At 43.3% G+C, this 12,934-nt stretch overlaps 1 protein-coding gene across 1 annotated transcript; it reads left to right on the top strand.

Moving 5' to 3' along the window:
• Positions 1-4,440: 4,440 nt before the first annotated feature.
• Positions 4,441-4,953, top strand: LOC104670266 (NADH dehydrogenase [ubiquinone] iron-sulfur protein 5). The gene has a single exon (XM_010373449.2). The coding sequence runs from the start codon at positions 4,476-4,478 to the stop codon at positions 4,794-4,796; it is 321 nt and encodes a 106-aa protein (XP_010371751.2). The 5' UTR covers positions 4,441-4,475; the 3' UTR covers positions 4,797-4,953.
• The last annotated feature ends 7,981 nt before the right edge of the window (positions 4,954-12,934 follow it).

The following is a 12,934-nucleotide window of genomic DNA, read 5'->3' as shown; positions in this document are numbered from 1 at the left end:
AAACAAGCAAGTTTTTATTAGGGATTTTAAAAGGGGAGGGGATATACCTAAAGGATTATAAGTCATATAAAGACACATGCACACATATGTTTATTGCGGCACTATTCATGATAGCAAAGACTTGGAATCAACCCAAATGTCCATCAGTGACAGACTGGATTAAGAAAATGTGGCACATACACACCATGGAATACTATGCGGCCATAAAAAAGGATGAGTTTGTGTCCTTTGTAGGGACATGGATGCAGCTGGAAACCATCATTCTCAGCAAACTATCACAAGAACAGAAAACCAAACACCACATGTTCTCACTGATAGGTGGGAACTGAACAATGAGATCACTTGGACACAGGAAGGGGAACATCACACACTGGGGCCTATTGTGGGGAGGGGGAGGGGGGAGGGGGGAGGGACAGCATTAGGAGATATACCTAATGTAAATGACAAGTTAATGGGTGCAGCACACCAACATGGCACATGTATACATATGTAACAATCCTGCACTTTGTGCACATGTACCCTAGAACTTAAAGTATAATTTAAAAATAAAAGGTGGGGGAGGAGATGCATGAACAGGGAGTAGGTCACAAAGATCACATGCTTCAAAGGGCAATAAAGATCACAAGGCAAAGGCAAAATTAGAATTACTGATGAGGATCTACGTCCAGCTGTGCACATATTGTCTTGATAAACATTTTAACAGGAAACAGGGTTCAAGAACAGAAAACCGGTCTGACCAAAATTTACCAGGCTGGAATTTCTCAATCCTAATAAGCCTGAGGGTACTGCAGGAGACCAGGGCATATCAGTAGCTAAGACACACAGTGTCTTTCATATTGGCTGGCTCAAGTTATGGGAGTCATTATGACACCTGTAAACTGAATGAAGACATATGTGACAATCCCACAACTAGGTAAGGAGGGAGTGAGCAGGAGAATCACATCACCTGGGTGCTGTGTCAGAGATATTTACAACCTTCTCTGAGGGCAGTGACCAGGCAGGAGAGTCACATCATGTTGTTGCTGGGCTGGAATTATGTCATAATTTGTTCTGAGAGTAGGGACCAGGCAAGAGAGTCACAGTACCTGTGTTTTTAGCCAAAGTGTTTATAATCCCCTCCTGAAAGCAGGACTAAGGCATCAGAGTCCCTTCACCTTGTTGCCAGGTCTAACGATGTGTCATAGTGTCTTCTGTGGCTAGACCCAATCAGCAAAGGCACATTACCAAGTGCTGGCTCCAGTGATGTGTCGCAATGCTTTTGGCATGGCCCAGGCAGAAGAGGAAATTTGAAACACCTAAGTGGTGAAGAAAAAGACACATCTTAATAACGTTGTGGGCAGACCCATGCAGGAGAGTCACATCACCTAGGTGTTGGACCCAGCCATATTTCACAATACACAATATACGTGGGGCCCAGGCAGGAGAGGAGAGTTTCATCACACGCTTACTGGGCTCAGAATATGTCACCATCTTCCCTGTGCACAGGGTGCAGGCAGAAGAGGAGAGTCACATTTCCTAAGTGATAGATGTAGATATATGTTACAGGTCTTCTATGGTCAGGGCCCAGGCAGGAGCCTTTTATTTTCTAGATGTTTAGTGCAAAAATATGTCACAATACCCTAAATATCCAGGGCCCAGACACAAGAGGAGTGTCATGTTACCTAGAGTTTGTGTCCAGTAATATGTCACAGCCCCCACTTTTTGTAAGACCCGGGCAGAAGAGGAGAGACACATCACATAGGGAAGAGACATAAAAAATATATTAAAATGCCTCTGTGAGAAGGACTTACGTGAGATAGTAGTTATCACCTAGGTGTGATAACATGCAATATGTCACAACACACAATGTATGCAGGGCCCAGGAAGGAGAAGAGAGTCACATCACCTAGGTACGGAGCACATCAACACATAAAAATTCCTTATTGGTCAGAGTCCAAGATGTTGAGAGAGTCACATCACCTAAAAGCTTGGTTCAGCAATATGTCACAATACTGAGTGAAGACCCCAGGCAGGACAGTGAGTCACATCACCTAGCTAAGAGACCCAGAGATATGTTACAATGCTTTTTCTGACAAAGTTCCAGGCAAAAGAAACACATCATCTGGTTTCTGGATCCAGTGATATGTCACAATTCTTTCTGTGGTCTGGGTGCAGGCAGAGGTGAGGAGTCACATTTTCCAGGTGTTATGTCACAATGCCTACTGTGGGGATGATCCAAGCAAGAAACTCAAATCACCTTGGTAATAGTCCAAGCAATTTGTAATAGTGCCTTTAGAAGCAGGGATAAGGCAAAAAGTGACATCTCTTTGGTGTTGTGTCCAGTGATTTTTCACAATGCTTCCTATAAATATTACCAAGGCAGAACAGGAGACTCACATCTTTTTTCAAGCTTAAACTTTCTAAAAGGTTAGCAGTGTTCTCTCTAAAACACAGAGCTGCTCACATTACAGCCCGGCTCCAAATCCCATTTGATGGCTCATAACAGCCTACACAGCTGAGTCCCCATCCATTTTCCTAAGGCCAAACATCTTTTATCATGTCAACGCTACACAACACTCCCAAACTATACTCTCTTATCACACTCTGCTTCTTATCCTACCCTGCACTCAAATAAGTCTCATATTTTAATACTTCAAGTCCTGTACTTAAACTGCTTTTTTGCCCAAATTTGGATTTATTCTTTCCCACATTCTTCTACACATGGAAAACCTGCATATTTCAGGGTATCACCTTTTCTTTCCACTGCAACTTCTCACTTGTTGATTCTCCACTTGTTCTTGCTGGTTGTGAGGCACTGGTGAATTTTAGAACTAGAACCATATTATATCCATCATTGTAGTTCTAGAGCCTGGTACCAGGTGTAGGTGTCAGAAAATGGTTCCCAATGCAAGCTTGCTGAAAGTGATATTCAACAGATGAGAAAAGAAAGAAGCCAAAAGGCTGGTCTACTAATCCAGATTGCTTTCCACTATTGTTTTGCTGAAACTCTCCCAATGTCATGAGAAAAATAACTGATAATAATACTAGTAGTAAATACAGAAGATAAGTCAGTTAAAATTGAGCTGGTAGCATGCATGACTTCAATTATCTATTTATTCCTAGTCTCAAAATAGTCCTTATCCACAGATAGGAAGAAACAGGAAACAGACCCTCAAGTGCCTATCACAATGCAAGATTTGCCAATTTCATAACTTGCTCAGGTACCCTCGTGAAAGAATTTAGGCACACTGGTGACCCCATCTCAAACACATCCACAAAAGACAGAAGGTCTTCCTCTCACTGTCCTCCAGTACATGTGGCTCCTGCTTAAAAAGCAAAACAACAAAGAAATCATACCTCCCAGAGGCTATCACAGTTGATCTTGGACAAATCTTTAGATTAGGTTAGTAGTCAAGTCAATTCAATTGTTGCACTTCCTTGGCTCATATCATATGTTATGAACTTCTTAGGATCACCCCAATGCAAATTCTGAGGCAAAAGCTTGAGTTTCTTTATTATGTAAGTAACGATAACCTATTATAACAAGCCAATAGACCTATTCTCAAGGCGTTGGCCCTACCCAAAGCAAAACTAAATTTCCCAAACACTTATGAGTTTACAGCTTCAAATCTCTTCAAAAGTAGGCTTCATATGCGTCCTTGAACAGGGCTCAGCACTTTCAGTGAGGTTAAAAGTGGGTGTCCACAAAAAAGTTTTCAAGAGATGAGAGAGTCCCCCACTACCCACCACACAGAAGACCAGCAGATCGCAGAGTCCATGCCCACACTTTTTCACTTCTGGAATATTTCCCCCCATGTGAAAGACCACCTGTTTTTCACACACTATCCTTTCCAATGAGAACATAGTAAAAATTTGATCCTTGATAGGCTTTGTTCAGGGTTTCACTCCACTTTTCCACTGGGTCTCAGTCTGCCAGCATTCTGCTTTAGTGTCTTGTTGAACTCCCCCTCTTTAAGGCCACACAAATCCAAGTCGGTCAGTTTATGTACTAACACGACCTCTGCAAGCCCCTCAGTCTGCAGAACACCAATCTCCATTCCTGACCATCATGGAAGGGAAGGTCTAACTTATGTCCTCAAATATTAGCTAAAATTAGCTGTTGAATAGGTAAGCTGTGATTTATTTCTGGAAACCAGAACCCTGTCCTGGCACACTTATACTTTTTCCTTGGTGTGCCCATCTTTTCCCTTGATGTGCCTAATGGGGAGAACTCTGCACACAGGAGGTTTTCAGTTAGCATTTGTTTGGTGAACGAATCGTGTCTCTATAGTAGGTAGTCTGGCAGGGGTCAGAAGCACAGCCCTGGAGACAAACTTAACTGTTTGAGTTCTAATAGCTGGCCCCCTCTCTGGGTCTCTCTTTTCTCATGTGAATCCTGAAGATAATAATTACATCTACATCCCTCTGTCATAGAATTGTAATGAATGAAAAAGACGATGCGAGAGAAGAGACAAGGGTACGAGCATCGGATCGCCATGCCTTTCTTGGACATCCAGAAAAGGTTCAGCCTTAACATAGATCGATGGTGGACAATCCAGAGTGCTGAACAGCCCTACAAGATTGCTGCTCGGTGCCATGCTTTTGAAAAAGAATGGATAGAATGTACACATGGAATTGGTGCTATCCGGGCAGAGAAAGAGTGCAAGATAGAATATGATGATTTTGTAGAGTGTTTGCTTCGGCAGAAAACGATGAAACGTGTGGGTACCATCAGGAGGCAGCGGGATAAGCTGATAAAGGAAGGGAAGTACACCCCTCCACCTCACCACATTGGCAAGGAGGAGCCTCGGCCCTGAGCGGAGCAGCTGCTGATGTCTGGAGGCTGATTTTCCTGTTCTCTGTTCTCCACTGGAAAGGTTGTTTACAGAAAACCTCCTTGTCAAAGTGTGTAAAAATAAAGGATTGCTCCATCCTAAAAAAAAAAAAAAAAAAAGACGATGCATAAAAAAAAAAAAAAAAAAACAAAGGATGCTGGAAGCTAGTGCTTAATAATTGTTAGATCTTATGACTTCTGCTCTTACTGCTATCATGCTGAGTGTGTTTCCATGTAAAAAAGCTAACAACCAACAAAGTGTGAAAATTAAAGTACAACTTTTGATTATTGACTTATCAGACGGGATTCCTATCAATTAATAGGTCTAGCAGAGGTAGAAGAGAAACAGAATAAGTCATAGGTCACAATCCCCACTGTGAGCAGGAACCAGGCAGGAGAAGTGAGTCCTAACAATGTCCCCTGTGGGCATTGTCAAGGCAGGATAACAAGGCCACATCACTAGGTGCTGGGTCCAGTGATAACTCACAATCCTGTATGTGGGCTGGGCCCAGGCTAGAAAGTTAAATCACTCAGGTGCTGGCCAGAGGCATATATCACATTTACACTTGTAGGAAGGTCATAAAATGATATTTACAATCCAGCACATGTCTTTTTTCTGAGTATGTGAGTTAACACCTTATGTATGCTGGGTCTTAGTACATGTTTATCTCAATAATAAACTGGATCTGTGCATGAGAGGCACAATCCTTCCTGTGTCCTGTTTTAGCTGAGTGAGTTACAGCCTCGCAGGTGTGCTGAATATTGGTCTTAGAGTCATCAACCTACCTATGGATCAGATTCACATAGGAGAGTCACAGTACCTGTGTTTTCAGCCAGGGATATGTTACAATCCCCTCCTGAAAGCAGGACTAAGGCATCAGAGTCCCTTCATCTGGTTGCTGGGCCAAACAATATGTCAGAATGTCTTCTGTGGCTAGGCCCAATCAGCAAAGCCACATTACCTAGTGCTGGCTCCAGTGATGTGTCACAATACTTTTAATTGGAATGGTCAAGGCAGAAGTGGAAATCTGAAACAGCTAGGGGATGATCAAAAAGTCACATCCTAATAACCTTGTGGGCAGGACCCATGCAGGAGAGTCGCATCACCTAGCTGCAGGGTATGTCACAATCCCTTCTGTGGGCTGGGCCCAAACAAGGAGAGTCAAATAACTTGGGTGCTGGGAAGAGGCACATTTCACATCTGTAAGGAAGTCCAAGAATAAGATTAAAAATTCCACACATGTCCAAGTTCTAGGTACGAGAGTCAATGCCTCCTCTATGTTGCTTCTATATACATGATCCACAATCTCTACAATGGACTGAATCCACTCATGAGAGCCTCATTTTTTTTCTGTGTACTGTGTTCCCTTAATAGAATCAGTCTCACAGGTATGCTAGATTTTTGTCTGAGAGACACCAATCAGTCTTTGGACAAGATCCACTTATGATAGTCAATTTTCAAACTTTTGACTGTCTCCACGTATGAGATTCAGAACTTCAACAGTGGGCTGTGAAAGGATGATCATCTTTACCGTTTGCTGTGTGTGTGTAAAAGTGTCACAATCTTACATTTGTTCAGGGCCATGTTAAGACATGTTCTGTATCACCCAAGAGCTTTATGTGGTATGCATGGGAGTCACAATTTCCTGTAAATCCTTTATACTGGTATGGACCCATGATAGTGTCTGTAGCTTTAACCCCAGGTATGACAGTCAACATCTTTCTAATTGGCTAGGTCCAGATAGGAGAGTTTTTAACCTGCCAGAGCTGGGTTTAGAAATGAGTCACCATCACAACTCTGAACAGAAATTCACAAATGAATGTCACAATTTTAACTGTGAACTGCATCCATGTGTGAGATTAAGTTTCTCACTGGTGGGCTTTGTCCACGTGTGAGGGTGACAGTCCTAATGGTTGTCAGAGTGAGCACACAAGCAACACAATCTCATCTGCATGCTAGGCTTTGTGATGACACTCTCTCTACCACCCAAGGGCTTTATACAATATGTGAAAAAAAAAAATATGTGAGAGAGTGTTAACCTTTTACAACCTTCATACAGAAAGGAAATCCAGGATTTTACCCATTTTCATACACAGCTACGATAGACAGTATTTGTCCTCTTGGCTGGTTCAAAATATTAGAGGCATTATTGTACCTGTTTACTGAGCCAATATATATGTCAAGACCCTACCTGCGTATAGGGAGCAAACAGAAGAGTCATGTCACCTAAGTGCTGGGCCAGGGATATGTGACAATCTTTTCTGAAAAGAGGGACCAGGCAAAAGAGACACATCACCTGGGTTCTCAGCCAAGGATATGTTAAAATTCCCAACTGAAATCAGGGCACAGACAACAGCAACACATCGCTCAGATTCAGGGCTCAGTGACAATGTCACACTGTGACCTTTGGGTAATACTCAGGCATGAAAGACACATCACCTGATTTCTGGGTTTCACAATATGTAGCAATCTTTCCTTTAAGCAGCATGAACGTAGAGGAGGAGAATCATATCTCTTAGGTGACGGATGCAAAGATATGTCACAAGGCCTCTGGTGGGCATAGCCCAGGCAGGAGTCTCTCATTCATGGTAAGTTAGGAGCAGTATTAAGTCACAATACCCAGCATATGCAGCACCCAGGCAAAAAAGAAGAGTTACATTACCTAGGTGCTTAATCCAGTGATATGTTACAATAACCTTTTTTTCTTTTCTTTTCTTCTTTTTCTTTTTCTTGGCAGGGCCCAGGTAGAAGAGAAGAGTCACATCATCTAGGTAATGAACGAAAATATTTGTCATTATTTCCCTGTGGGCAGGGCTTGTGCAGAAAAGTTGCATCTTCTAGGTGTTGGACTCAGTGATATATTATAAGGTCTGCAACACTTTGGAAGGAGAGGAGAGTCACATCACTTAGGTGCTAGGCCCAGCAATACATCTCAATCACTTATTGGGCAAAACTCAAGCAGTAAAAAAGAATCACATCATCTAGGTTCAGAATATAGCAATGTATCACAATAGCCCCTGAGAAGAGGGCCCTGGAAAGAGAGTCACATTGGTGAGAATCTCAGAGATATGTGGCAATTCCATTTTTGGGTATTGACAAAAATGAAGAAAGTCCCATAACCTAGAAGCTGGACACAGCTCTCTGACACAATCACCCTAGTGGGCAGGTCCATTAGGGAGAAGAGTATCACATCACGTAGGTGCTGGGCAAAGTGACATGTCAAAATCCCCATGGTGATAGGTCCAGAGACACATCACAATGACCCCTTTAGGCAGAGACTAGGCAGAAGAATTACATCACTTATGTGTTGGGTCTAGTGGTAAGTCACTCTCATTTATGTGGACATGGCCCAAGCAGAACAGCAGAGTCACATTACCTAATTGCTGGGCCAAAAGATATGTCACAATCTTTTACATGGACCAAACCCAGGTATAAGAGAAGAGTAACATCAGATAGTAGGTGTTACCAGAGATATGTCACAATGCCTTGTATGAAAGACCCAAGCAGTCAAAATGCATTACTTGGTTGCTTAACTAGGGATATATTACAATCTTTCCTTTGGACATGATGCAGGCAGAAGAGGAGAGTCATATCTCATAGGTGATGGATGCAGAGACATGTCACAAGGCTCCTATCGGAAGGATCCAGACTGAAGCCTTCTGTCTGCTAGGGTTTGGGTCCAATGATATGTCACAATACCCAAATTATGCATAGCCTAGGCAAAAAAAGGAGAGTCACATCACCTAGGTACTGGGTCCAATGATATATTACAATTTTCTATTTTGGCAGGGCCCAGGCAGAAAGAACAGCTACATCACCTAGGTGATGAATGAAAATACATGTTATAATAGTTTTGTAGGCAGGACCCCTGAAGGATAGTCACATAACCTAGGTGTTAGACCCAGAAATATGTCACAATATATAAAGTATGCAGGGCTGGGACATGAGACAACAGTTACTTCATTTATTTGTTGAGCCCAGTTATACAATCATTTTTTGGGCAAAGCCTGAGTAGTAGAGGAGAGTCACATCACCTAGGTGCTGGGTCCAGCAATGTGTCACAATACCTGCTGAAGGGAGGGTACAGGCAAGAGAATCATATCACTTAGGTGAGGGACCCAGAGATTTCTCACAATACCCCCCGTGGGTAGAACTCAGGAAAAAGAAGAGAGTCACATAATCTAGAAGCTGGGCCCAGCTATATGTTACAATCACCCCAGTGGACAGGTCCCAGGCATGAGGGTAAAGTTATATCACATAGGTGCTGGGCCGAGCCATTTGCCACAATCTTCACTGTGGACAGACCCCAGGAAAAAGAGGACAGTCACATCATTTAGGTTACAAAACCTGAGTTATGTCACAGTTACTTGTTTGGACAGAGGCGAAGAAGAAGTATCACATAACCTGTGTGCTGGACTAAGTAATATGTCACTCTCTCTCTCTTTTTTTTTTTTTTTTTGAGACGGAGTCTCGCTCTGTCTCCCGGGCTGGAGTGCAGTGGCCGGATCTCAGCTCACTGCAAGCTCCACCTCCCAGGTTTACGCCATTCTCCTGCCTCAGCCTCCCGAGTGGCTGGGACTACAGGCGCCCGCCACCTCGCCCGGCTAGTTTTTTGTATTTTTTAGTAGAGACGGGGTTTCACTGGTTTAGCCAGGGTGGTCTTGATCTCCTGACCTCGTGATCCACCCGTCTCGGCCTCCCAAAGTGCTGGGATTACAGGCTTGAGCTACCGCACCCGGCCACACTCTCTCTTTTTTAGGCATGGACCAGACAGGAGAGAAGAGTCATATCACCTAAGCTCTGGATTCACAGATATGTCTCAGTCTCTTTTTTGGGCAATGCTCAGGCAAGAGAGCAGAGTCACATCAAGTGGTTGATGGGCCCAGAGATATATCACATTGCCCCCTGTGGACAGGGACCAGGCAGGAAATTCACATCACCTTGGTGGTAGGATGAGCAATATATCACAGTACGTTTTGAGGGCAGAGTCAAAAAGGTAACATCATCTTGGTGTTGAGTGCAGCAATATGTTATAGTTTTCTTTGTAGGCAGAACCTATAAAGATGGGAAAAGATGGGAACAGTCAAGAGAAGAGAGTCATATCACTTCTGTGGTGGACACAGAGATACCTCATAATGCTCTCTGTAGGCAGGGCCAGGGCATAAGAGTTACACAACCTGGGTGTTAGACCAAGCAACTTGTCACAAGGGCTGATGTGGGCCAGACACAGACAGAAGAGTCACATAACCTGGGTTTGGGGCTCAGTTATATGCCAAAATGCCCACTGTGGGCAGTGGCAAAGCAGGAGAGGAGATTCACATCACCTGCATATAAGACCCAGTGATATGTTACAATTCCCCTGTGAGCAGCAGTAAAGCAGAAGAATAGAGTAACATCACCTAGGGTCTGAGTCCAGTGATACGTCACAATTCCACCTGGGCTGGGCCTGGGCAGATATGTCAAATCACGAAGGTTCCGTGAGGTGCATATGTCACAATCACACCTGCAAGAAGTCCCAGTAATGAGATTAACAATCTCGCACATGTCCCGGTTCTAGGTATGAGAGTCAACACCTGTGAATTGGATCCAAACAGATGAGTCACAACCTCAACAATTGACTTGATCCATGTGTGAGATCCTATTTTCTATTTGCATTACTATTAGTACCAGTACCTATTGATTCTTCCACATTCTACGTCTTTCTTCTGTATGAATGTACATACAAATATTGATATATATATACACACAAGATTATATGAGTATATCTATGTAAATATGTGCACAAATACTGTTCCTCAAGAGACATTTTTCAATCTCTTAGCATATTCTAAGGGTGCAGATATAGAATTATTTCTCTTCTCTGTCTCCATAGCATGTCAGAATGGAATATAGCTATACAACGTTGTTTGTATAGACAAACAAAGCTTCACTTTTGGGGCAAGGTCTGGGAAATAAGCTGATAGTAAAGCCATGTAACACTTTCTGTCCAGGTTAGCATTTCTGGACCTTGCTTTCCTTCTCATTGTATGCATGAACTATTCTCATCCACCACTGGGGGCCCGTCTTGATTAATCTACAGTTGTTATTTAGAGAACTGGCTGATTGAATCCACCTGCGCTGATCTAATTGATTGAACTCACCTGGGCAGTGCTTACAGTCCAATTAAAATATTATGGGCTCAAATATTGGCTGAATGGAGTCACCTGGGCTAACCTAATTGGCTAATTTTAATCTCCTTAGGATCAGCTAATTGACTGTAATTACATGGTTTGAGTTAATTGGCTGATTGAAATCAAAAGTGCTGACCTAATTGGCTGCTTGAAATCACCTGGAATGAAGTACTTGATGGAATTTACCTGATCTGAGTTAATTGGCTGATCAGAATTACCTAGACCAGTCTAACTGGCTAATAGGAATAAACTGGGCTGAGCTAATTGGCTGATTGAAATAATCAGGGCTGAGTAAATAGGCTGATTGTATTCACCTCCCCTGAGGAGACTAAGTAGGAAAATGACCCCTGACATACTTTTTGACAGTTTTACTTTTATTGCCCAGGCTGAATGAAGTGCAATGGTGCGATCTCAGTTCATCACAACCTCTGTCTCCTGGGTTCAAGTGATCCTCCTGCCTAAGCCTCCCGAGCAGCTGAGATTAATGGTGCCTGCCACCATGCCTGGCTAACTTTTTTGTATTTTTGGTAGAGACAGGGTTTCTTCATATTGATCAGGCTGGTCTCAAACTCCTTAACTCAGGTGATTTGCCCGCCTTGGCCTCCCAAAGTGTTGGGATTACAGGCATGAACCACTGTGCCTGGCCTTACTTACTTTTAATTTGTTTTATTTATTTATTCATTTTTATAAGACATACTCATAAATAGATATTACATAGACCTATCTGCCACTCCCGATTCAGGGATCTGAGCTTGACTCCATTTTGATAGGTTGAGGGCAATGGAAGTCATCTCCCATCCCTTTGGAATGGCACTCACCCATCTGCACCTGTGGCAGCTCCACCCAGGCTCATGCCCTAGGCTTCAAGGCTCACCACAGTGGCCTTCCTACTCATAGCAGCATACCATCCTAAGGGCTCTGGTGGGGAGGGGTTACCGCCCTCACCACTCCTGTCCACTCTCAACTGCTGGCAACAGCTGGGTATGGGCCCAGTGCTTCAGCACCATTCATTTTCAGGGCTAATTGATTCCACAGGTGAGTTGTTAAACAGTCCTTAGCGGATTCCACCATCCACAGCCCTCATGCTGTCTATATCAACCAACACCTCTTCTGGGATCTGATGAGCATGAGTATCAGGCACCTTATCCCGGAGTTTGATTAATCCCACAGCACCAGTTCTGCTTACCAAAAGTGGCCCACTAGGCACTTGAATTCCATGCCCAGCTGCACCCCAGTGAGCCGGGCTTCTTGCCCATCTCTCGGGACCGACTCGTGTTCAACTACTGTTCACATGGAACTCTTCTCCACTTCGACCTTCAAAGTTCTCATTTGAATATTTGCTACTACTATCCGTATGTGTTTGCATATGTTTATATATCTATATATATTATATCTGTTAATAAATCTTCAAGTTAAAGTGTGAAAAGGAATCTGAAATTTGCTTTCAGCGTTCCAGTCTATCTTGAATTTACAGACCTTGGCTTTTCTACCCCTATTCAAGAAATCACTTCTTCAGCCAACCAAACCAATTGCAAATTGTATTCTAATGTCACATATGGGATGATTGCCATAATTACTTAATTGCTTTAATCTCCTGTGACAACCCTTGTAAATCTGCCATTATATTCCAGTGGTTGTCAGGGATAAATGTGCAACATTGTGTCCCTACAAGGGCACAGGTTCCACCCTGGGCAGCTGTGACTATGTCTAAGGCCATCTGGTTTCACACCACCACCTTCCTGGTCTGATCAACTTCATCAGTTAACAAAAAGAGGGCAACTCAGATATAACTCAGGGCCTGAGCTGTGTCCTCTACAAAAGCTGCAACCCGCTTTTCTATAGTAATGCCACCTGCTCCAGGGATAGTTGTTGCTAAGGAATAGAACCACCAGGGGGGCCACTGCACTAACAAAAAGCAGGAATGCAGTGCCTCCATGTGTGATCCATGTG

This window comes from Rhinopithecus roxellana, chromosome 12 (genome assembly GCF_007565055.1).
Source record: "Rhinopithecus roxellana isolate Shanxi Qingling chromosome 12, ASM756505v1, whole genome shotgun sequence".
Lineage (NCBI taxonomy): Eukaryota > Metazoa > Chordata > Mammalia > Primates > Cercopithecidae > Rhinopithecus > Rhinopithecus roxellana.
Note: the sequence above shows the minus strand (reverse complement) of the source record. Positions and strands in the feature narration are given on the sequence as shown.